The sequence below is a fragment of the Trachurus trachurus genome (assembly GCF_905171665.1).
Source record: "Trachurus trachurus genome assembly, chromosome: 15".
NCBI classification, from domain to species: domain Eukaryota; kingdom Metazoa; phylum Chordata; class Actinopteri; order Carangiformes; family Carangidae; genus Trachurus; species Trachurus trachurus.
In genome coordinates, this window is record NC_139906.1 from 22,810,394 (window position 1) to 22,837,041 (window position 26,648).

General features: G+C 42.3%; 1 protein-coding gene across 4 annotated transcripts; it reads right to left on the minus strand.

Moving 5' to 3' along the window:
- Positions 1-1,219: 1,219 nt before the first annotated feature.
- klc1b (kinesin light chain 1b) lies at positions 1,220-26,506 on the minus strand. Of its 4 annotated transcripts, XM_083988587.1 has the most exons (16): positions 26,429-26,506; positions 19,216-19,486; positions 18,750-18,980; positions 17,125-17,206; positions 16,410-16,638; positions 15,344-15,431; positions 14,669-14,770; positions 13,930-14,103; positions 13,201-13,300; positions 12,006-12,058; positions 11,656-11,723; positions 10,298-10,406; positions 9,719-9,871; positions 3,154-3,278; positions 2,884-2,941; positions 1,220-2,792 (listed from the first exon to the last, which is right to left on the minus strand). In XM_083988587.1, the coding sequence occupies exons 2-16, from the start codon at positions 19,462-19,464 to the stop codon at positions 2,715-2,717; spliced, it is 1,899 nt and encodes a 632-aa protein (XP_083844713.1). In that variant the 5' UTR covers positions 19,465-19,486; positions 26,429-26,506; the 3' UTR covers positions 1,220-2,714. The 4 variants fall into 4 exon arrangements, with proteins under 4 accessions (XP_083844713.1, XP_083844715.1, XP_083844714.1 ...); XM_083988589.1 differs by lacking the exons at positions 1,220-2,792; positions 2,884-2,941; positions 3,154-3,278 and adding an exon at positions 3,288-6,574 and having other exon boundaries at positions 9,746-9,871; XM_083988588.1 differs by lacking the exons at positions 1,220-2,792; positions 2,884-2,941; positions 3,154-3,278 and adding an exon at positions 3,288-6,574.
- Between the last annotated feature and the right edge of the window lie 142 nt (positions 26,507-26,648).

The window sequence follows — 26,648 nt, forward strand, 5'->3', positions numbered from 1 at the left end:
CAATGCAGTTCACTCAGGACGTACAAATAATACCCCCATAAAAATAATGATATTGATAAAAGCACCATCTGGATTTTCATAAATGCATCACTATACAAAATAAGTGCAAAATCACCTGGAAAAGAAAAATCCATAGCCAGTCCACAATAACTGAAGTTATTTAATATAAACAATTGGTTTCCCACTAATTTTCTAACTGTGGACATAATGTAGGCTACAACAATATTTGATGAAATCCCTCTGTGTGATTAATGTAAAGTCATGTTTTGGGAAAAGTGCTAATCATAATATTCTCATGTCACAGTTAAGCCAGCAGGAACTTACACATTCACATTCTTTACATTCAAGTGTTTGACAGGTAACTAATGACGCCAGCTCAGTGTCCTGGCCCTGTAAATTCACATTCTCAGCACCAGGGGACAACCCTTGTTGGCACAACTGGCAGCACTGCTGTGTCTGGGACTGGTGCCATGTTGCTGGTCCAGCTGGCACCTGGGCGACTGTGGCTGATAGTAACATGCAGTCAACCAGACTGAGAGATTAAAGGGTCAAAAGCAGTGTTAGTGGATGTTTTGAAGGGGCCACGGTAGTAGAATTAAATTAATGTTTGACAGCTACTTGCCTCATTCTCAGTGAATCGCTGATTTATGAGGAACAGGAGTGTTTCAGCAGGAGGCAGCAGCTACAGCTCACACACTTGAAAGTGTCTGAGTGCACAGCGTCGACTTTCCTTGCTCTAATGAACCCAGCTACTCTGACTTGCTGTTTGCTTCCAAGACAGCGGAGAGAAGGAGCTAAACCGCGCTCAGTAGAACAAAGGCCAAACCAGGGATGGGTTTATTCCAAGTGCTGAAGAGTTCCTAAAAGGGTTGGGGCTCCACATCTAAGCTTTGACACACTGAGAGATTATCAGAGAGCAGTAGAGAGACCCCGAGTTGACTTCTACCAGAAGGCGGAGGGAAAATTCTGGGAGACACGTCACTTTTTGGCAAGACATCAGTGTTCGCATGGGTTCCCACACTTACTTAGACACTGGTGTTTAAGATTTTGCTTGGTGGAATTCAGTGAGTTATAATCTGCAGGTTCAGAAACAAGGCAAAGCATATCATTGGTCAATTGGTCACAAGTCAAACTTTTACTCATAAGCTTAGGATACACAAGGATTTTATGGCCACATACAATGTCATGAGAACAAATGACTAAGACACAACTACAAATAGAAAATTGTTGGTTTTATTTCTGAATCAAGGTCAGACAGTGGTTCAGATTTGCCGAGATGCACAATCAATCATTACCAACAATGACACTTAATTCTATTCCCACTAATTGTCTTGATGAAACTCAACAATCTCTGAGTTTATGATCAGATTCTATTTAATACATTTACTACAAAGGCTGAGAGGAAAAGGGGCAAAAAAAAGAAAGAAAGAAAACAAAAACAGTAATTACAAGACAATCCAGTTCTTTTGTGTAGCTTTACTAAAAAAAAAAAAAAGCAATCAAACACACCCATCTGAGAATTGTGCAAATCTATCATTATCACATCATAGAAATCTAGACATGTATCACACATCCTAATCACTGTAAACAACATCATAATATTACTCTTAGTCTGACATGGCACCAGAGATGATTCAGGATGAATTAAGCAACCCAGTTCAGGCTCATGATTCTGTTTTTCTTTTATATATATATACAATTTAAAAAGTTGACATCATGGTTGTGTTTTTCAGCTCTCTGAGATCATCAATGACTCAGAGTTTATACCTGCGTTTTCTCTGCAATGGGAGACAAACGGTGCAGAAAAAGCACACTATGTATATCGACGCTGCAGAGAGCAAAGCAGCATCCTTTAAAATATCAAATACTTTATCAATACTTGGTATGAACAAAAGTTACCCATAAGAAGTCACATGGCTTAAACCGTGACAGCAGGATAAAGATTTTCACCCTGTTTCCCAAAGCTTTTACCAACACCTCGCATTGCAAATAAATCTCAACAGGCAAATGTATAACCACTAAAATGAAAATAAAAATTATTCTTTTAACAGTGTAATTATGACAATTTTTACATTTCACACCCAACAGACCTATTTAGTAAAACAAAATCTACAATTTATCCTAGTTTTTTTTTTAGTTTTTTAAACATTTAGAAAAAAAATCTGCACTAATAAAACAACAAATGGCACAGGAAGACAAGACAATTTCAGGAAACAAAAGTATTAAATCAAATCACCACAAGGAGAAACATACCAGCACATTATGTGACATTATGGCAGCAGATGAAGTCAAAGTGCAGAGTCACAGGGATTTTGAATAAGTGGGAGAGATGAGGTCTGTTAACTTGGCCACATTCAGGAGGCACCGAGGTGACGCCAAAAATTAGGGAACACGATGAGGGAGATACAGTGATCGGTGGACGATCAACAATCAATAACCTGCGTTTAAAAACAAACTGGAAAAGAAACTCACTAGTTGTGTTATCTGTCTTGTCGAAATGAAGCGTCTTTGGGATCTGGATCCCGGAGGAGCTGGGTCTTTGGATCAGATGCCGACCGGCAGTGAGAGGGGTGCGTGGGAGGCTGACGCCGTCTGGTAGTGTTGTCAGTGGTCGTTATGGCTCAGAGGCAAGCCACAGGAGGACGAGGAGGAGGAGGAGGAGGAGGAGGAGGAGCATCTTTGGGTTGGTGAACAGATTGGCCGACACCTGTGGTTCAGTTTCCACTAGTGTAGAGATCCACAGTGCTGGAGCTCAGACCCCTGCTCTCCCTGAAATTACTGCCTCCCCGAGTCTGATGCCGAAACACAACGTACAAATTTAGAAACAGAGCATTTCCAATAACAGAGCACACATTCAGTCATTAAGTACAGACTGTTCCTCACCTGGAATGGGTCATCACTGGTTTTATTCAGGTAGTTCAAGGAGGCGGCTCGCTTCATGCTGTTGAATAGTGAGTAATAGTAATAGTGAGAAAACAATAGTCATGGTGTCTGGGATCTGACAGATATAAAACACTTATTACTCATGTAGCAAATCACCCTGAATCATCTTTGGGCCTGCTTCCAAAAGACATGACTTATTTTAACGAGAACATCATTTACTTCATGTACGATACTTGTATTGTACTGATGGAGGAATTCTTCATGTCTTACTTGGTGTTGCGAGGTTCAGGCGGTCCGTTGCCCTGCAGCTTCTTCACCAGCATCTCACTGCTGCGACGCAAAACGTCCCTGAGCTTCCCCAGAGAGCCGCTGCGCTGCAGGGCTCCACTGCCGTCCTGCAGACACACACACTTATCAACACATCCATTCAGCACTGAGCTAGCAGAGAAGAACCTCTGAATGGCAACTCTTCAATAATGTAGGTTTATCTTGAATTTGAAATGTTATATATTTGTGTTCAATACTATACTTTTAGATTATTATTTTTTTTTTTTCTTTTCAAATTGTACTTTTGCATATGTGAATAAATGTACTGTTATGAGCATTACAACCTCACAGTGGAGGGTGGATACATAAAATGTTCCTCTAGTTAATATAGACAAAGTTCAAAGACCAAAATAGACCTACTATACATATTTAGCTAAATATGTAAACGTGTACAATGGAAATGTATCTGCTGCTCTTATATATACATATACAAGTATATATCATCAACAAGCAAATGTACCATTGTAAAGTTGCACCAATAGAATTGACTAAATAACACAAGTCTTCTTTGTTAAAGTGTTGTGTTCACTTGTGCTGTGTTATTATCTACACAAGGTAACACTAAAATGAACACTGGTAAGTAATGTGGAATCAAATGGAGATCCAATTAAATAAAGTCTATTTATCGACCAGAAAACATTTTGATAGTCAATTCTTTGAATTCGTATTCATGTATGTATTTACATATGTTCATATAAAACATGACCAACGCGACTCACTAAGTCGTGTCGGTCATATTTGGTGTGCTGCTTTTATCACAAGTTCTGGACATAAAGACGACTTTAAGATTTCACCTTGAGCTTTACAACACTGTGATGAACATTGGGTGCTAAATTCTGCCATTTCATCATTTAGTGGTGGTTAAATAAATAACTGTTAGTTGCACAATGAACAGTAACTAAACCAGATTCTCCTCAGACATTAGTGTGTCAGTGTGTCACAGAAATGTATCCATCCATCCATCCTTACATTAAAATCTACTGTTTCTAATGTAGCAGCTATACCGGCTATACTACATCACATGTATACCTTCCCCTGGCTGTGTGATGATGTGTGATCATCATTATGTAATACAGGAGCATCACCACCGGGGGGAGCTGTGGGTTAGTCTGAGGATTGAGGTGAAGCTACCAAAGATGAACCATTTACGGTCCACTGACTGTGCAGCCATCAGCAGACATGAAACACTGTTTCCACTGATGACACATTAATACAAACGTCTTCATCCAGAGTAGAGAAAAGACAAAACTTCACAAATGAAAAACTTTATTTGAGAATACCAACAAGTGTTGATGCAATAATCTTCACAATGCAGAATGGTAAATATGATGCAGTCCTACTTACTAAGATAGTGCTTATAGACCTTACCATTTATGTTCTTCCACTTTAGGAAACTGAAGTCACACTATATATGTCAAGAATAGACAGTTCAATAAATAAGCATTCCACTAACACAACAATATTGTCATAATTATGTGATGAACATAGTCAATTCTTTTGTTCAGAGTTGCATTAGAAGTATAGGTGTACTCATTGGAAGGAATGAAGAATCAAGGCAAGTAGCATACTGAAAAGCCGTATAGTGAATGCACTTGTCAAATCTATAAATACAGCCTACAATTACACTTCCAAGATGTTAAAGTCATTTTACATTCAGTTAGTTAAACATCTCAAACAAACAATGTTGATCTTGAGGAAACACTCGCACTGTACTTTTGGTGTGTTAAAAACATGATAACACCAAAGTGACCATGTTTACTTGCAAACGACCGTGGTAAGAAAAAAAAAAGGCAACACACCCCATTAAGCTTTGTGTTCAAAATACAGTATCCATAGCCAGAGAGGGCACTGTGACTGTACCACCAAAACATACACAAACACACACTAAAAACTACTGTGGAGTCCAGGCTTCCATTGAATTACAACATTACTCCTACACCAACAGCTGAAGGCAATCCTGGGCGTTCATGTCCATTATTTTGAAATCTATTATTATTTAGCAGTCGTCCAGGCGACCTGTATCTCTGTCTGGCTTCTGCTGTCACACTGGCCTCGCAGCATCAGCCAACCGTTTTGCTAATTCCCTTTGTGAATGCGAGCTACCGTCTACATATTGTGCCAGCGGGGAGCCTGTGTGTGAACACTATGAAACCAAGGACACGAAAAGCCCGTAAGAGCAACATGAAAATAAATTACCATGGCAACAACAGCTTGAAGTGATCTGACCAATCTGCTGTCCAAGCTTTGGCCTAAATGATACAGAGCGTTCTGGTCTTTCACAACAGGTTAACACTACTAGCTTTCACTATTGTTGACATACTACTGCCTTTATATTGAGCCACAAGATGATCAAAAAGCATTAAAAAATGTAAACAAAAAAAAAAAAATCATACAAAATTTTAATGAATAGGAAATATATCTATAAAAACAAAAATGGCAATGCTCCCTTCTCATTTCCTGCCAACTAGGCTGAAGATGTTCAGAGGAAATCATCGTAAATATCTTGATTGGCATGTGTGACTTTACAGTACCATTTCAAAGCGGTTTAGGCATTTGATCTCAGGCATTAGTTTAAACAGAAAACACACATAAATGAACACAAACGACGGCTAAATACAGGCATGTTGAAGCTAGCTTTGAGGTCAACTTTCACTTAGAAACAGGCCAAGGGTGCACAAACAAACTAATTCAGGGTGAGACCAATGCAGAGCAACAGTGGAGATTCATGTAATCGTTCATAATATTCAATGACCTTTTATCTGACTGTGTTGGAGTGATGTCTGGAGCCTAGGCGACACTCAACCTCAAAATCATCTTTCACCATTTCCACTGTACGTTTAGCCTTTTTCTATTAATTTATATTTCCGTTCTAATGCTCTCCTTTCCTGCCAAATAAATCTACTATACACCTATGAAAAATTACACGTGGGTGTCGGAGCGAGGAAAAATGTGCGAGTGACTTCCTCACAGGGAAAGATTACACACCCAATGACTTTTTCAACGTTAAAGTGAGAGAAAGAGTTGAAGTAATGACTTCTGACATGAAGGACGAATCGACACAGGGTTAGTGAGAGGGAAGGATAGAGAGAGTGATAAAAAGAGAGGGGGAAAACAGAGCAGAGAGAGATGAGAAGACCAAACGTCCCAGCAGCTGTCAGTTGAACAGGGGACAGAGGTGACAGCCAGGATGGAGAGAGTGGAGAGGGGGGTGGGGGCTTTTCTGAGTCTTTGCCGGAGGGGGGCGCCGGGAATGGTAGTTGGTTTGTTGGGACAGAGAAGGCCAGAGGGGACGACAACACACATCCTTTTGCTATTGTGTTGGGGAAGGAGAGAAGGATGGAGGAATAATCTTGATGGCTTAGGCCTGATAAAAGAGAAAGAGAGAAACAGACAAAAAAAACAGCACACAATTGTAAGATTAAGAGCTCTGGGGTTGGGCTTCCTACACTTCTCCACTGACTGTCCTGCACCAGGTTAAAATGTACTAACAAGTTCAACTGCTTGCTTATAGATTTTTGTGAACCCCAGGTGAGGGATACGACACAAAAAAATGCAGCTGTTCTAGGAGCTGCGCTACGACACGAAGCGACTGGGTGATGCGGTCGCTCGGTGGCTGCAGTCACTGTGACTCAGCTGTTTTCTCGTTCCTCTCTCTTGGAAACCGAAAAGTCTGAACTTGGCACATTGCGCCCAGCCAGTGACTGTGCACTGCAGACGTGAGACATCTGCAAGCATCAGCACTGAAAACGGGCATACTCATATAGCCATTACACTGACGTTACGATGAATATCTCTATCTACAGCACTGTGAATACAAACATCCCTCATAAAGTTTAGCTTTAACTTCATCTTAATACAAATCTGTGTCTGATGCAGGATCAGATTATGATCCCACTGCTACACACAGCTGGATAACAATACTAACCTCTGCATTACCTACACAGATGACTGATGAACTCGTTACCCAGCCTAACTATGATGTCACTACACACCAACCCACCCAGGCGTCTTGTGTGGAATGAGAGCTCAAGAGGGAGAGAGTACAATCCACTGAGTGAGAGAAGGAAATTTGATTGACAGGCTGATTGGTTGTCATGGCAAGAGTAATCAATAAGGAAGTAGGTTAGTGACACATAGAAGGAGGGGAGGGGGGGGGGCAAAGGATGAAATCCAGGGAAACATGCAAACTAACAGGCAGCACATTAAAGCCAACAGCACAAAGCAGTTACAGACACACACACACACACACACACACACACACACACATACACGAGTCAAATCGTGCATTATAAGAGACACACACACACATACATATTACTCATTAACCTGAACACAACCACAAATGTGCTGACGGCTCTCGTCTCTGTTGTTTACGTCGTCCACTGGTTTGAACACAAACCCAGTGAGTGAGCTCCAAGACAGTGACACTTTAACTAGTCCTGTTGTCAATTATTAAACAAAACAAAGGCCATTTTTTCAAATAAAGTAAAGTATGTAAACCAAGTCTAAAGTCTCAGTGACATTATGAGACTTTGAGAGCATTGTGAAGACATGTTCAGGCAAAGTTTTCCACTATGTGACTGATAGCTGTGATGTCTATCTCTATCTACACAGAAGCAGACAGCACTTTACAAGCCTATTTACTAAAAAACACAAGAGAACCAAGTTGGAGTTACATGTTTGCAGCTTTGTAGATGAATGGATGGATGGAATAAACAAAGGTTTTGTGACAAATACGCTTTCAGAAACAATATTTAAAAGCACAAGAAAGTCATGAGTGCAACTTGCTGTTTTGATTGTGAATTTAATCTCTCTACGTCTGTGGCTGTGATAATAAAACGCTCGCACACAAGCAGCAACCCTCTGCATGCCATCACATGTTCCAAAGACAGACAGGTGCTCGGATGAATACGCATGCCAATGCGTTGGGGTGAACACTGAAAGCGGTTTGTAGTTGCCGTGTTATGTGTATTAACATGTGTGTAGAGAAGAATTCACACTCACACAAGAAGCCAGCAAACAAAACCCCACCTGTCTACTAAATGTTAACTCATTCAGAGAGCAGCAGACGTCGGGGGTTAACAGACATTGTGTCAAATGGGTGAAAACAGTGAGCGCACATGGTCCATTAGTGTGCATGTTAAGGGTGAGCCCAGCAGGCTGGCATGGCTACATGCGTGTTTGGACTGGGTGTGTGCGGTGAAGGGCGTGGCTGCACTTAAGTGAGGGGAGAGGCACAAGCTCAGATGAGGCATCTCTACTGGCACAGTCCAAACCAGAAAACGCACCACAGGGCTTCTTCAAGCTGGGACACGGCTTTTATTGGCTTGGTCTACAGTATTTAACTGCAGACTGTGTACAGCACCGAGCCCTTTAATAACAAGGACAGGGGTTACAAGTCCAAAGGGAAGAACTGTGCAGAAATAAAAACCTGTGTGGGGAAATGACACTAATAATTGTCGGTCAGGGGGAAACACAACGAGGGTAATGAGGCAATAAAACTGGGAGATGGACTGCAGCGCATCAGCTGCCCAGTATCCTGCAGAGAGGGATGAGCATCAATGGTTTTGGGATCTGCCGATTGTGTTTAATGGCAGAAACATGAGACACCCTCCAGGGGATTAGGACATGCTGTATCTTTTTTAGCCCCACAGAAGTAGATACATATTTAATATGTTGCCAGGCTGCCGCAGAATGAGCTTGTGCCTTTTTGTTATCCGCTCCACTTGTGCAGAAGCATTGCCAGCAAAACAACAACAACAACGACAACCACTTATTAAAAACAAAGCACTAGGACTTCATTGTCGAGCAATGAACACTTCTAGTCCAAAGCAAACTCATGCTGTCAAAAACAACAGGTCGGCATGCCAAGACACTCAATCAGCTTTACGTTTTGTGAACAAATGGATTTCCTGGTTTTCCTCATGGGAAGGACATGGTAATGTGATCTACAGTGAGCTGATGGACTGGTACAAACACAGTTCACTGAGTGCAGCCCAACCAAGAGGTGGGTATTCAAAGATAGATAGATACAATTTTAAAAGATCATAACTGTTTTGTAAAATAGCAGATTGAGGAATTCAAATTTTGTTTCCATAATAACATTAGCTATATTCAGTTTATGATGATGTTTAACAATGACATCATGAACTGGCTCTCACAGAAATGACTAATTTATGCAGCTTGACCACAGTGAAGAGAGGACTTCCTGAGCTTCCTGTGAGCCAGATGGTCTCATGGAGCTTCCTGATGGCTCTGATACTGCAGGTAGAGGAGTCAGAGACCTTCCTAATCATCAGTCCACATCAATGCACTAATCTTAAAGACGAGAGTCCTCTTGTCTCTCCTTTCAATCAAGATAATAAATCAGTGCAATTTATTTTGAATGCCATTAATCCATGGGTTGGTCTGTCCCAGTCCACACTCTCTGTGATTTAACAAACACCACCTTGTTCTTCCAGTGAGGTCACTGGCTATGTTGACTCAACTAGAGTGGATTTGTACTCACCCCATTCCACTCCACGCCCATACTCACTTCCTCGCCGGTCTCAGAGCCGCTCTCATACTTAACGCTGGTCAGACTGTCCCTGCTCCTCCGCCTGTCGCCCTCTGTGTCCTTGAGGATCTCCACCACACGTGTCTGGTGGATGGGGTCGATGCCCTGAGGGAAACAACACACAGAGAAAGAAACAAGAAAAACATTACAGTCGAAAGTAGCTTGTGGTTATGGCTGAGAGTGTAAAGTTATATGGATGAATGTCAGTGGTTTTATGCTCTCCCATCGCCTTGAATGCTCCGACATTACTGTCACAGCATCGCAGAGACAAGAAGACATTTTAAATGACTGTGAGATGGAAGTGATGTTAGGGGAGAGAGGTGGGGGGGTTCTATGATGAGCTATCAGTTAGAGACCACTTACTGTGTTGCTCTGGATCCATAGCAGTGTAGAGAAAGGGAAAGAAATATCATGAGAATTGCTGCTCTAACACGGGGAACATATTTCAGAATTCACAGAAAAGCAACTGGTAAGCTTTTTTTTTTTGCATATAGAGAAATGTATTTTTTCCAGTTAAGAAATGCTGCTGACCTGCTTGCGAGACCTCACTGCACACTCCTCCAGGGTCTCAGCAGCCTCCAACTTGCCCTGACGGCGGTAAAGGGCCCCCAGGTTCCTCAGGGTGGTGTTCACTGTAGGGCTGTACACACAGAAGAGATACGCACACTGATGTTTACCGGAAGGTCATACAACACTGCAAACTGATCATCTAAACCCTAGAGGATTAAAAAAGCTAAAATCTATCTGTACCCAAACTGGTAACACTTTAGATTAGGGAACACATATTCACCATTAACTAGGTGCTTATTAATAAAATAGCTCCTTATTAGTAATTATTAAGCACGTATTAACACCTTATTCTACATAGCCTTATTCTACCTCTATCACACCATGAATTAAAGCAGATATCAGCTTCACGGCCGTTTCGGCTAATGCTGCGTTCAAGGCAGGCTTTTGAAACCGTAAGTTACAGCTTCAAGTCACAACTACGACTTGGTAGCGTTCCAGGTAACCCGTAGCTCGTGTTTTTACCATCCTGTTGTCTGTGAAAGTTCCCTATAACGGCCACTCGTAACTTCCGACCCGTGAACTCGTACCAGATCGAACTGGTGTGACTTCACAGGAAGGAAAAACACAAAGTACGAGTTTCTTTGAACGCACCATGAGTTAGCAGCCCCCGCCCTTGTCAGGCATCAATTGGTCCTCGTGCTACGTCACCACATTCACGCGCATCCCTTGGCTGCACACACAGCCCTTCATGCCGTTCTCTCTCCTCATTGGATAACACTTGTATCCCACAAGGAAAATTTTCTCCTCGGGTTACAGCAGAGCAGAGTGACGGAGAGACTCGTGTTTAGGCTGAAATACTTCATGTAAGTGATTGCTGACGGAAAATAGGACTATTTAGGACTTATATTAACAAAAACATTCCACTGATATCTGCTTTAAGATTTTTCCTGATATTAACTCCTAATTATCGCTTATTCACTGTAAATTGATGCATTGTTGTTTGTGAATAATGATGTGAATAACCAGTGGGTTATTGGGGCCTTGAACAGAGCCAGTATAACCCACTGGTTAATATCAGGAAAAATCTTAATTCATGGTGTGATAGAGGTAGAATAAGGCTATGTAAAGGTGTTAATACGTGCTTAATAATTACTAATAAGGAGCTAGTAAGCTACTTATATGCATATTAATAAGCACCTAGTTAATGGTGAATATGTGTTCCCTAATCTAAAGTGTTACCAAAAAACTAATTCTATTCTATCCTGATTTCACACATTTATAAAACTAAATGTCAATGTAATGCAAAACATTTCCGGACTGTAGCGTGTGCCTGTTTTTAGACCCAGCTGTAAAAACAGACTTATCAGTCGCTGCCTCACCTGTTGACTTTGCAGGCCTTGTACCAGCCTCCATACTCTCCATATGGAGTGTTGTCTCTGTGCTTGCCCTGGAAGTAAATAATAGAGAAGAGGAAGAGAAGCAGGTCATGGGGAGTTGTGGCTTAAACTGGATCAGCAGCATTTTTGCTGTGTTTACATATAACAATCACATGCCTGATAGGGCTTATATTGTGTGTGAAGTACAGTATTTTTCTTCCCAGTGAAGTGTAACATACAGACCAGTTCTTGCAGACCTTGCATTTGATAAGTCTTATTCATTGAATTCAAAATGTTTATTTGCTCTGCTCTGGTTCAGAATGACATGGAGATGATCACACAAGCGGACTCACCTTGCTCATCTCCTCTCTCTCCTCTGCGTGCATCCAGATGGGCTTGTTCTCAGCTGCAGAGACAGACAGGAGAGGTGGTCTACACACAGTGGACAAGGGGACTGGAAAATGGCTCGACTGAGTTGACCGCAGACTGATGTTTCATTCAACACAAAATTAACTACTCATGTTTTTGTTTGAGTTTGGCAAGGGAGGTGCAAGAAGAGGCAGGGGAGACCTGGCACAAATTAACCACTTTCTGTTTGACTGTGGGCAATAATATGAAGAATGATTCAGCAAACATATGTCCTAAATGTATTTACTAATTTGGTAAGTACAGTTACCTGCAGCTTTTTACGCTTTTAAAGTGAATAACCATGAACATTTTACAGATTATTTCCTAAAATAAAGTTAAGTGTAAAGATACAACTTGAAATCTTTTTTTTTTTTTTTTTTATACTATTTTTCACTATTTTCACATGACTAAACTTTGACACTGCCACATAAACATTATGATGCCTTAATGCGTCATAAAACTCACAAAAAATATAAAAAGAGGTTGATCTGTTGCTGCTGTGTTGCATCTTCTTAATCTTCAACTCTCCAAGAGGTTTAAAAAACATCTAAGCACTGACTATTGTCAAGTTAAGCTCCACATGAAAGAATGAAGCGCTCAGAAAAATGTGAGATACTTTGGCTCAAGCAGTGTTGGAGCAGTGCATTGTGCCGAGTTGATTTCATTCCTTTTTCAAAGCAGTGAATCTAATCCAGGGAAGAAAACCAACAAAAAGCTTAGCTTGAACTAAAAGGAGAAGAAAACTGAGAGAGCTCATCTTTCAGAGGAGTAAACTCTTTATTTCTTCAAACAGTTTCTTTAAAGATTCCTGTGAATGGTGAAGGCTGGCACCCTGCTTAGAGCATCGTCCACTTTTTACGCATCTGTCCATCTGTCTGACTGCTCGCTGGTGTGAGACAACAGCAGATGGAGCATAAGACAAGAGTGGAGGCAGGTTGAAAACAATAATAAACAAATTTAGTCTCTGTATTCTGAGGGGAAATATCATGGAACCCACCACCATGTCTCTGTAGATAACCTGGTATCTATTTATCGTGTTTATAGGTTGATTGAAACAAGAACCTGCACCACAGTGATAGAAAAGTGACCTTTGAAACATGTATTGGCCTATACTGTGAACTGTCAACATTGCGGCCTTACCATCAACCGACCCAAACTCCTTCTCATGAGCACGAGTCAGAATCTCTTTGTACAGAATCTCAGCCTCCTTGTATTTCCCCTGTTTGAGGAAGCAGGATGCCTGAAAAAGAAAGAAAGACATAAAAGCACCTTAAGTGTTGGATCTAATGGGCGTATTGACTCATAATGTGCCCCACGAGACAGCAGGGAGCAATCCGTCTGCATATTTCACCTGCGCATTGTGGTTCAAGAAAAACAATATAGTATCACAGAGTGTTCTCTTGCTGTCTCCAAGCAGCGTTTCAATCATCAGTGAGACAGGACAGAAAGCCTTGGAGAGCTACAAGAAGCAAGTCAGCAGACAATAGCAGCCTATAAGCAACCCTAACCCACTAAATGAAATAAAGAGACCTCTGAGAATGATGTCTCTTGTACTGAAAGAGTGAATTAAGCTGCCTTTCATAAATTTTAAATTAAAAAAAGTCTGTATTGGACAAAATAGTGACATCTTTGTCAAGTCAGGCAATATCAATTTAACACAATTAAGTTCCAAGTAGAAGCTCTGTAGGCAGAAATCGGTAACACCCTGCAGGGAGCAAGCTCATGCTGATAGAACATAGAGTGACTCTGTGTTTACCATGCCCACATCAACGGAGACTGTAGTTCATGTTGAAATTAATAATATGATGAATAGTGAAGGGTTTGATATGTAGAACACAGGTAGAGCCATTTCTCACAGTCATTTCTCACCAGGTTGTTCTTGGTTTTGGCCACGTTGGGGTCATCTGGGCCCAGCCTGCACTCGTAGATCTCCAGGGCACGGCAGTAGTAGTACTCCACCTCCTCGTACTTGCCCTGGTTCTGGCACAGCAGAGCCAGGTTGTTGAGCTGTTTGGCCACATCTGGGTGGTCCTTCCCCAGGACCTGAGGGAAAACCGAGAGGCAAATGTTTCAAATTGACATTTCACTTTTGCACGTCGGTGTTTTCAGCTCCCTCCCTGCACCTTTCTCTTCTCTACCTCCATCTCCTCTTTGTGCTTGTGCCAGGCAGCGTGTCTGCTCGCCTCAGGCACTCAGGAGATCTAATAAAAGGTTGTGCTGATCAATAGAAATATAGAACTTTCAGGCAAAGAGAAATCGCTGTACCCTGCCGAGCTCTGTAGCTTCGTCATGTTTCCTATCCGTCTCCTTCCTCACTCCCCCAACGCCTGCTATCCATTTTCAGCTGTGCTCTCAATTAAACCCCCAAATTCCCCACTGACATGGAAATGGCCCCCAGTGGAAACTTCACAGACAATTTAAGAAAATAATTTGCTCTTTCTCCCTATTTTTAGTGTCTTTTCAGCTGGTGAACTGGTGTCACTTAAGCTGCTGCCGATATTTTTTGATATACATCACTTTTAATTACTTTACTACAATCAGATAATTGTTCTCTGGTTTAGTTGTGCTGTGGACTGCTCTACTGGTGTGGTCCAGGGATGTGGCCTACCTTTTCTCTGATCTCCAGAGCCCTCTTGCACAGAGGCTCGGCCTCCTTGTACTTCCCCCTCTTTCCATACAGCACAGCCAAGTTGTTCAGCGTTGCAGCAACCTGAGCATACAGAAATGGAGAAAACCCAAATTAGATCACTTCCTTTCTTGGCTTTTTGTACTCATCATTTAGCTTCACAGTGTCTAAACCCAACCCACTGATGTCATGAAAATGTATGTTGTTCAATCATGCAGTCTTGTCAATATGCTCAATGCCACCAGGTTGGTAGTCAAATGCCTTTGTGTTTCATGATCATACACTGAGGATCAGGCTAAGGTGACAACAATATGAGGCTAGGTGCATAGCCTACAGAGCAGCAGTGACTAACACTTTAAAAGCTTGTTTTGGTGTCTTACAAATATGTTTACAGAGGTACGGTTAATGTTTTCCCTTTGGTTGTTCTATTCCAAGCCTTGTGTGATTTGGCTCATGCCGTATGAAGCAGTTAATAGATTATGTTCCAGCCCACAGGCACATGGCTAAAAATCCATACTTTAATAGCTGAATGAAATCAATAAGCTCTACTGTCTGACTCAGTAGCTCAGTGAATACAGTAGATTGTGTGGTTATTGCCTCCTCCTGATGGTCTTAAAGCAATAATGCGTAGTTGCTATGACGATGGTGTAGTCTTACAGCGGGATGGTCTTTGCCCAGGGTTTTCTCTCGGATGGACAGAGCATCGTTGAGCAGATGGGCCGCCTCTTTGTATTTGTTCTGATCCCTGCATGAGTGAGAGGGAGAAGAGACACAATGACACGATGACACCGAGTGTTTCTGGTTCTTATACGAAACCAGTGTAAAAAAAATGGAGGCAAGGGATACACCAACAGTTCTTTTTCGTGTCTTGCCTCACTCCCGAGTCCATGACCAGCAGATAGAAACCATCCTTTCGACTATGCGTGCAGTAACAAGGGAGATACAGCCCGTATCGCCCGTAATTAGCTTAGCTCAAACGCTGGAAGTGCATAGGTAGTGTTAGCCTGCCTCCACCTAAAGTCATCAGAGAAACTCTTCAGCAACTCTAGACGGAAACCGGCGGGTCGATCTTCGTCTCAGAGCTGACAAAACTCTCCGGTCAGGCATCTTGAGCGGTCAAATGCCGGTAACGGGACGAGATCGGTCAAAACGGAGGGTTCAAGCAAAGACGGTTTATTTTGGTTCAAGCTAGCTACATCGAGGGTAGGTTAGCTTCCTATTTCAAAGTAAAAGCACAAATTCTATGGTCATAGTTTTCTGTATATAAAGGGAAACAGGTGTTTTATTTTGTGAAAGTAACTGGAAGTGCGTTGGTCACAGCGGCTAGCTTGAGTAGCGCCGAATTCGTCCGAACAAAATTGTAAACAGCTGGTATTTAGACAAATTAACGACACACTGCTGATCTAAACGGCTACTTTCTCGCCTAAAAATGTTTGTAAATATATCACTTTATCGACATTTCAGAGTTTAGAGCTAAAATGAAATCAGCTTCTGACTACTGATTTTGGCTTGGCTTGGGTAGGAGGCAGGCTAACACTACCTATACACTTCCAGCGTTTGAGCTAAGCTAATTACAGGCGATACGGGCTCTATCTCCCTTGTTACTGCACGCACAGTTGAAAGGATGGTGTCTATCTGTTTGTCATGGACTTGGGAGTGAGACAAGACATGAAAAAAAATGTTGGCGTATCCCTTCAAGGTTGCGCATGGGGTGTCCTCTCACCTATAGACCAGAGCCAGGATGTTGAGCATAGTGGCCACGTCGGGGTGGTCGTGTCCAGAGGTCTTCTCCAGGTCCTCCAGGGCCTGCTTGCACAGCGGCACCGCCACCTCGTACCGGCCCTGGGAGGCGTACTGGATCACCAGGTTGTGCAGGGTCCTCAGACGGGCTGGGATTTCGTAGCCTCCCTGCTGGGCTGCAGCCACGGCCGCACTGTTGTGTTGGTGCGGCACTGTGGGGTGGAGAGGCCGCACGCAAAGGCCAGAGGTCATTTTGGTGCTCAAAGGAATCAAACTCTGACCCAATTATAGCGCTAACTCCATTTGCATGCACACAATACTGAGATCTCAGGAAATAAGATTATAGGGATAATGCAATTAGTGCTTGATGGCCTAGCACAACATTAGCTCAGCCAGGGTATTGAACCTACACAGACAGTCAGGGTAAGAGGCTGTGACACCAGATAATCAGGCCAAACCACGTGGGCTAATTGAGAACATTGCTGTGGGGTTCTTTTTTTGAAAACAACAAAAATGTTATGTATTATGCTTCAAAAGTCAAATTGTTTTATGACCAAAAATATAATACTCATTCAATGAATACTAATAATGATAACTATCATATCGGAAGTAAAGCCCTGCTTCATAGTTATTTGTTATTAGTCTTATAGAAGGGTGTGAATAATGACTGATGAATTGCTGTGTACTGCTGTTCTTACTTCCTTGGCCATGCTCCTCTTCATCATTGGGGAAGAGGTCATCCAGGGAGTCCTTCGGTGTTTCTCGGTCCTTCTCCTCTTGCTGTGAGGATAAAAACAGACGTACGAGTCAGATCCTCTGATAGACACAGCACATGACATTGAAGTGACACTCTGATACAGGATTCTATCAGAGTGGAGAGACACTGACCAGTAGATACTCTTAAACTATCTTTTTAAACATTTAATCCTAACCCTCTTAACATCATATTACCTCTTGTATTCTACTTGATTCCTCATGTTGACAGACAAACACAGGAAAGAATCTTATTTTTTTCTCACGCCAAACCCTGTCACCGGCCGTCACTCAAACAAAATACACTCAGAAGTTATTTTACTAAACATTAGTAAGTATTTAGTTTTTAGTCCTGGATTACAGATCGCTGATTTGTGTTAGAAATGTGTCCCAGATTTCTGTACAGATGTCCATCTTACCATTTATTTTATGCATTATCTTTTCATATGAGGCTGTTTCTGCCTGAGCATTGAACCATTCAGAGTAGGTAGGGTTATTTCCCCCTGCCGAGTGTTTCAGTATGACTCTCTTAGCAGTAGTAAGTGCTACCTTTAGCCACTGGGCTTTTCCCCCCACTTATTCCCTCATTTCCCCTCTAACTATTCAGGAGACATAACGGAGGGGTAAGATTGATATCTGTACCATGACTATGCGTAATCTAAGCTGGGGTTAAGATGGGACAGTAAAGGAATATATGAATATCTCTGTTTTACATCGCCAGCAGAGATTTGACTGACTCAGGCCAACCCTACTCATCCAGCAGGTGTCCAGTGCAGTCTATTGAATATTTTAAACTGAATAAGTTCAGACCTGGCATCTCTGATAATATCACGTCTTAACATTTGTGAACTGTGATGAAAATGAATCAAGTGATAAAACATGTATGTCATTACATACATGCAATTCAACACTGCACTAAGATTATACTTAATATTATGAACTAAATGTTTCAGTTTTTAAGGAAAAAGTGTAAATAAAAGATTTATTAATCTGGCTGCCTGTCAAAAGTTGGTCAAATGGAAAAGATGCCTTCAGGCTACAGGCCTGATGGATTCCTGCTGAGTTAGGCAGACGGTGTAAACAGGATATTACTGCCTGTTTTGTGACTAAGTGTAGGGTCAGAATATGCAGTGATTCATCTCCCCCAATAGATCAATGAAGAGCTGACCAGAAAGGCTCATTCCTGGAAGAACATACCATTTCTTATTCCTGTCACAAACAACAGCCCCTCTATTAGACATCATTGATGGACTGTTGCTTTTTTACAGGTAAATAAATGAGTACCTTTAGTGGAATTTTCAGTTTTATTTTCTTTCAGTTTGGTTCACTGCATTCATGTTACCATTTTGGTTCCATTTGCATATAACCATTGAGATCTGAATTGAATTTCCATTTCACTGCAGAGGTTAAATAATAAATGAAACTTGACTCCAGTGAATTGTACTTTCCAGCTACAAGGAACAATTGATTTTAAAGAATCCTGCTATGATGAGGACTCAATGCACAAAAATACATTGTCGAGTAATATTCTGCAGTCTTGTTAAGCTTGATGCCAGAGTACAGTACTTACAGTGGGTGAGACATCTTCGTCATATTTCTTGAGCTGGTTCATGAACTCCAGGTGTTTCTTCTCCTCCTCCAGCTGGGCCACGCTCTGCTCGCTCTTCTGCAGCTTCTGCTGGGTGTTGGCCAGCTCGTCCCGCAGCCACTGGTTCTCCTGGCAGAGCCTCCTCACCTGGGCACGCAGCTTCTGCTTCTCAGACTCCACTGCGTTCAGGTGGTTGGACAGGGCCATCATCACCTGGGACGGAGACGGCGTTGAAGAGCAAAGACATTTAACAAGGAGCAGCAGCAGAGGCCGATTGTGAATGAATCATGATCACCACACGAGCTCAGTATAGAATGAGAAAGCAGAACAACCAAAAGGAGACAGAAGTTACACACAGCACTGTGGGTTTGATGATACATTTACTACACTGCACACAAAATTGTCTCAATTCATTTTTCCTCTTCATACTTCTATCACCGTGTCTTACCTGTGCTTCTCCAAGGCCCAGTTCAATCATCTCCACTGACTTGCGGAGCAGGTTGGACTTCTCATGCACCAGGTTGGCCTCTTCGTCCTTCTTTAGGCACTTGATGGTCTCCAGGAGGCTGTGGAGGATGGAGTTGTGCTCATTCTTCAGGGCCTCCAGACCTTGGATCACCAGCTTGGTGTTGGAGATGATCTCCTCCTGAGAGAGCTTCTCCAGCTTCTCCTCCCGTGGATACACCATGGTGGACATCTTTTATGCAGCTCAGGGAAACCTGTAAAAGAGAGATTTCTCTTACTTTTCCTCCCTTTAATTGAAAGTATCTTCTGTTTCATGTGATCTTTTACACAATGAGACATTCCCTGCTGGTACAAAAGAAGTAACTCTCTATTCTCCGTTTAAAGATATCAATGTCTTGACAGAGCAGGGAACCAATGGTAACGGACACAGTATCATTTTTGTGCTTGGCCAAGAAGACTGACAGCATGATCCTCCAGCAAAATGACAACGATGAAAGTCTTCGTTCTATCACTACGGTTTGGATAAGGGATTCAAATTTTACGAGTGAGGTAGGTCAGCATTTTTTAAGCTGTTAAATCAGCTCAACTCAGAACGCAGTCAGTAAATAAACCTGGAATTAAAAACAACAATACTGCATCTGAGCTTGTGGTGAGTTTCAGAGCTGCAAGCGCCGGATGAATAACCACATGCATATTAAAGATGTGCACAGAGTGTCTGCTTTATGGAAAGCTGAGGGCCACTGGCTAATATTATTCTGGGAGAACAGACTGCTGGGATTTGGCACCTATAATAAGCTCTGGTTGGGAGACTGCAGCTCACAGCGCAACAGAGGGCACACAGATGCTGCAGTGTGTGCGCCTGCTGGTGCCAACACTTTATCCAAACTGAGGCCTAGCTGGCTGTATGACTTGCTGTGGAGTCAAGGGGAGGATGAATTGACAAAGGCCTCAGCACAGCAGCTGGTCAAGTCATTGAAAAAAAATAATAATATAGTATCCTCCATAAATACCAGCCCTTTGGTGATCGCACGGAACATGTGCTGCTTTCCCTAAACAGTCTGAAGATAACCTATGACTCACTGAGCCACGTCAGTGCTGGCTGCAGCGCCGTGCAAATGTGAGAGCAGAAAGCGGCCCTGCCCTTCCAACTAGGCAGTGTTCTTTAGCTATTGCCTTCTCTATTTCAGCAGCAGTCAGTCAGTATGGGGTGAAGAAGGATGAAGGGGGTTTGCAGTGATAAACACCAACAGAGAGCCACCTGTCAAGAGAATAATGTACTACGCCATTAGTGAGCCACTCCCTGCTTTGAAACCGTCTATTAAAGCTGAACCTGAAACAAGGCCACAACAGCTGCAATAAATAGATATTTTCTTTGCAATAAGTCTTTTGTCCATGAGATATAAACAATAATACATTTGAAAAAAAGCACCGATCACAATGTCAGTGTCCCAGTGTCTCAGCTTCGGATTGACATCTTGAAGTGTCTTGTTCTGTTCAACCAACTGTTTAAAACCCAAACATATGGTTCACTGTACTAGAGGACTAAGAAGATATATTTAAGAGAGTTGAAGCCAGAACATTTTGCCATTAGTTCATCAAGAAAAAGACTAAAAAAAGAATAATTATCAATGGTTTAAGATGAACTTTCTGGATGTGACTAATCGCTGCAGCTCTAATCAATGCCAGCCTCATTGTCCTCACACCACCTCTACCAGGACATTTATATTGCTTCTGCTTTTCCCACAGACTTTGTGTTCAGCTAACACAGACAACTCCAACTGGGCCGATTGCTGGTATCTGGTAATTACCCACCGACCTCCTCGCAATTTTATGCATGTCACATCATGTAATCACAGCTGGGAGCCGAATGTTATTTATGATGCTAATGTATTACATGACGGACACTAAATAAGCAAACAGGGAAGTCAACGAGAAGCCAAGTGGATGTCAGGCGGCCTGTGGGAACGTGCTTTAATCAGGACGACAGTGGAGCCCGTTCGCCACCAGCTGGAGGCTCTGGATTGGCAGGAGAGCAGCGGTGATCAATAATAAAAAGTGTCAGGTGACCCAACACTATGGTGAGCGAGGGGGACATCGCTGCTCAGTCGATGAAAACCTCTCAGCTTATAACTATGTAGTTTTTTTTTCATTTCCCCCAAGGGTCGTGCACCTGAGAGCTCAAAAAGCTCGAGAGATTTATGAAGGAAGAAAAATGTCCATAAATTTTCCTTTCTCTTTTGACTACAAACGTTTTCACACCTTTTTCCTGTTGGATGCCTGAATTCTCAGCGTGGTTAAGGAAGAGCAGGTAGCATCTTGTTAACGCTGCTGCTGCTGCTTTAAAATTCAAAAACAACACTGGACAATTACTACTGAGCATCTCTCATGTGCAATTTTGTACTTTATTGCACTTCACACGCAATCATCCCTCTCCTTTCATGCCACAGCAACAAAGCAGCAAATTCACTGAGCCGGCGAACCTCTACATCGGTGAGCACAGTGGTAAGATCCATTTAGCAATTTCAACACTTCAAATAAACTCATTCTGATGAAACAAAACACATAATCAATTCAAGAGCAGGATGCACTCGAATTGAACCACTTTAAATGTTTTCAGATCAAATATATACCAACATGAAAGCCTACAAAAAGTGTGACATTGTATTTGCTTCAATAAAAATCTCACAACATTAAAAAAATAAAGCAAAAACATAATCAACCAAGCATTCAAATCAAATAGATTTGGTATTTACGGTATATATGATAAAACAATCTGATCAGAATTTAGTATCATCAGTTTTAGAGATATAGTGCATGCTCTAGTTATGTTATAATGGCAAAACAGAATGACCAGAGGGCTTAGTCAGCTGCTACAAGTAGTGCATGACAGTACAACATGCTAGCAGTAAAGTTGACTGACAGGCAAGAAGAAACACGTCTCAGGAGAACTCGAAACATGAAAGAAGGTGTGAAAAGCACAGATAACTAAGAGCCATTTCTATCCTGATGTGCTACTTTACATGAAAGTCTGTATTCAAATGTCACATACAAATGAAGCTCAGCTCTTATTAGCATGGTTGCAGAGATGACTGCCTCAAATAAAAAACTTGTGTCCTCAGTGACACGGAGGAGTCTGCTCCCTCACTGAGAGGGCCTGACACCAAAGCTCTTATCTGCCTTCAACTAAATATGAAAAGATCTCTTTGAATCATCAAACATTCACAGATCTGACAGCTTATTGGCCTCGCACAGGTACTCACAGGCTCAACTACTTAACACCTATGTGGATGAAAGGCCTGCCTGACTAGCTGGGTATATACGCTCCACAGCTCACAAAGAGGAGAAGCACTTTCATGTCAACCACGGAAGAAACAAGCTGCTTTTGCCTCGACAAAACACACAAACGTCTGTATCAAGTACCTTTTGTTTTCTCAAGACAGAGTTAATGTTTTTCAAATCTTTAAAGAGATGAGATAAAGTCCATCGGGCCTGTTGATGTACTTTAAAAGCATTCCACTTGAATTAATCTTTTACTTTCCCACGCTTTCATCTTTGTTTCATAAGCGCAAATGAAATGGGTGATCGCATCAAATGTGAAGAAATTATATAACAGAGGTCGAAATCTTGACAGACGATAAAAAATGAAATGACACACTGGCTAAGATACAACCTCTTACACAGTGAAATGGGTCACACACACACACACTCACACCTTAGACTACACAGCAGCAAACGATACAAACATCCTCATGATCATGTAGTTAGTACAGCAGTGATCAGGATCACACAAGGGTCAGATCAGCGAGTCAGGTAGCTAGTCACAAGAAATGCTGGTGGCTCACTTCTAACAAGAAAAAGTAAACACAGGCACAGGAGGCGACCCCCTTTATTAAATCCCTCAGCTTAAAGCCACATGATGTGCCACCGTAATACAGATAAGACATCGGCATTAACAGATGTTCCTGGTCCTAACAGACGGGCTGTAAACTGGCCAGATCCAAACATATGGTCACAGCCTGGACCTGGCAGGAAAATGACTTTAAACTATGTGACCGTGGTGCAATATGGAAATAACAAAAACAGGAAACAACTGACAAAACGGGAAAGGTAGAAATTACACCCGAAAGAATCTTTCCATAACTATAAGCCCACTAAATGGCTGCTGGAGGCTTAGGCCATCCATCATTCACCGAGGCCATGTTTGCAGCTGCTACAGACTGCTGGACCAGAAAACTAACCTCAGTTTCAGTGGCGGATCAGAGTCTCATAGTTTGGCACGGAGAAACGCTGATGAAATAATGACTCCTCCTCCGGCAATAGTGCTATGCATCAGCAAAGTGTATCATAAAACTGCTGCGCTAACCCAAAGAGATCCTTCTTAAAAAGAAAAAGAGAGAAACCTTCGATGTGAAAACGAGGCCGACGGAGATGAAACGGGACTGTAATGAGAGTGGATGAGTGCTGATGCCGGCGAGGAGAGGAGAGGAGAGGACGGAAGCTGCCTGCAGGATGATGGTGACCTTCCCGCTGCTCGTTCAGAGCAACCAGCATCATCTCAGGGCGCGCACCAAGAGACAACCCCGCCCACAGAGGGAGGAAGATAGAGGGAGTGCAGAGGAGCAGGTCGGATGGGGGGAGGGAACCGACCTGATCTCGACTCTGCTTCTCAATACTCATCAGACACAAAGGAGCAGGCCTAATGAGACACAATGGAATAGGCTAAATGGCACTATTTACTGGCTCAAAGGGAGATTCGCGTGTCACCAAGGCTGAGGGCGCACAACACACACCGCAATGTTAAAACCTATTATCTAGTCTGCATGACAAAATTACACTGCTTTACATATCACCTCTGGCCCTGCATTCCCATTTTAGCACCAAGCGATAAATGAAATCATTTACCTAGTGCAGCCCAGGAAACAAGTCATAAAGCTTTGGGAACATCTGGAATACACCCAACACTGGAAACAAACATACCTAAGGGAAAAGTGCATTTACAGAGATGAACTCTGTTTCAGTGCTGTTCACAGGATGACTAATACAGAAGTGTTGACCCGTTTACTGCTAGTTAGTTTTTGGCAATGTGATTAAACTGGATTAATCTCAGAAAATCACAATTAAAATACCTCTGTATGAACTCCAGGCTGAAATTGACCTTCAGTGAAAAATCCACCCAATGAGTTGTTAATCTTTTTCACTTCAACTGACACCCAAAGCCGTAATGCTGAGCAGCACCTGCACTAAAGGAATGTTGTGTTTACATTATGTATGAGGGGTTCAATTAGCCACACAAAATAACACAAGAACACACTGCCAGGTTCTCAAGCACCGTCACCAGCAATATTAGCTGAGTTTCCATAAAACAACATGGAATAATAGGGGGGGGGGGGGGGGGGGGGGGAATCACAGCATTGACAACCCAGCTGTCGTTTTTGTTGTGTGCACTAGGAACTCAATTTTATGAACAAGTTAGATGACTGTCTTCCCGGAGGACCAAAGGTCATGTTATATATTGAAGCAATCGTGGCGCCACTATCACAGGAGCAAATACAAATGCCCAAGAGGTTACAGTGTGCTATGGTCTAACAGTGTTATGTGTTAAAGGAATCTATTTAGTGGCAGAAACTGCGTCATTTCCCTCTGAGCAGTGGAAATCTGGACCACCTCTTGGTCATGTTCGCCAATCCACTCTTCATTAGTCCTCATCTCCAGAGAGGCCTCCAGCCTCACTTATCACATCTCCTTTTTTTCAAACCCCATCATCACTCAGTCCCTTGTTTATCCTAACCTCTACCTACGGGCACTGCACTACAATCATTCAGGTCGATTAAGCTTTTTTCCACTGATCTCAAATTGTGTATCTGAATAACCCTTCATTGAAATAAATAGCACTTGGTACTGCCAAGTGTAATTGTATGTTGGATCGTTGTAACTTCACTGCAGGATCTAGGCTAATTCTTAAGTAAAGAAACTTCGGCCTTCTTTAAAAATTGCTTGGGTTTTGGTTTAAAGCCACACAAAAGATTTACATTTTTGGCTTATATTAGCTAATCTTAGAATACTTAATGCAAAACACTGCGTAGGCTCTGGAAAAAAAGACCTTTTGAGAAAGGGTGTGGTACATGTTTGTGGAATAAAAGGAAAATGACATAGAAGAGGAAATGGAAAAAGGCAGACTGCAGTGGGAGCATCAACCAACCAGTGGCCTGTCTCCATGACATCTCTCCACGGATGCATTTCCCGTACACTTGATGAAGTTTAACACTGACAGATCAGTTCATCTTGCTCCGTTTCCTGCACAAACTGCTCGCACAGCCAGACACAAAAGAGAGTCAGCCACCAAGGAGGGTGTGGCGGGGCCTGGGACAACGAGGAGGGAAGTGCCACTGACTCTGTCCAGTCATCCATCACCCCACTGAAAACAGCTGCTACAAGAGGGCTGTATTCCTACTCGTGGTTGTCTGAAAAATGTCTGCCTGAGTATTGCCACTAATGCAAGAAAATGTATCAATCAAAACATCTGTCCAACCGAGGAATGATAATGCATAAATGTGACACCTGTGTCTCCACCGCTGATTCACAGTGATGTAGCAATGCTGATAAAACACCTCATCTCCATTTGATATAATATATAGATACATAGGCTACTAATGGGTTTACACTGCCTCGAGGTGCACGGAGCACAAACAGGCGAACCCTAACCCTAACCCTAAATATAAGGCAATTACTCTATAAACAGAAAAACAAGACATCATGTGCTCATCATTTGACATGAGCGTTGCTCATTATTGGTCTCAGTCAATTTCATTTTGTTATGACTTTCGCAGTTCACAGCGGCTAAATTACTTTCTACATTAATCAAGCATTTTCATTAACAACCAGGGCGGATTACAAACACATTACTACACATTAATGCACTTTTCCAGGACGCGTACCTGATAGTTTAGCTAAGCTCTCAGTAACGTTAAATCTTGATTTTGCTTTTTCATCTGTGTAGCGCTCCCGTCAGCAGCTAGCCAGCTCGGCTAACCAGCTAGCGTCACCACTCCCTAGTTGTCAGTAGTTCATCCAGCTCGAACCGTCGAGCTTGTAATTTACAAACACGGCGTTTTACATTTATGTTTCTTAAATAAACAGCAGTGTATACAGTTCACGTAATTCTAATATCAACGCGAACAAATGTAGTTAAAACTTACCTAGAGCTAGGACTGACGGCTAGCTCAGCCCCTTTAAATCCAAAATGTCTCCGACACAGACAGAATCTCCCAGCAGCCTCTGCGGCTGAGCAGGGGCAAGTGACGTCATGTTTTTGTTTTCTCCACTGGTCATCGCTCCTTTTCTAATGCAACTAAACTCTCCGTTTAAACTTCTCAATTTGAGAAAAAAGCAACACATTACTGAGTCACTATGAAACAT

Excerpts from the sequence above, each read along its gene's own strand:
- klc1b (XM_083988587.1), bottom strand. The coding sequence starts at position 19,464 with ATGTCCACCATGGTGTATCCACGGGAGGAGAAGCTGGAGAAGCTCTCT. Across the intron at positions 9,872-10,297 it reads CAGTGAGGTCTCGCAAGCAG|GGCATCGACCCCATCCACCA; the intron begins GTCAGCAGCATT and ends TGTTTCCCTCAG. Across the intron at positions 2,942-3,153 it reads CCTGAACCTCGCAACACCAA|CATGAAGCGAGCCGCCTCCT; the intron begins GTAAGACATGAA and ends ACTATTCAACAG.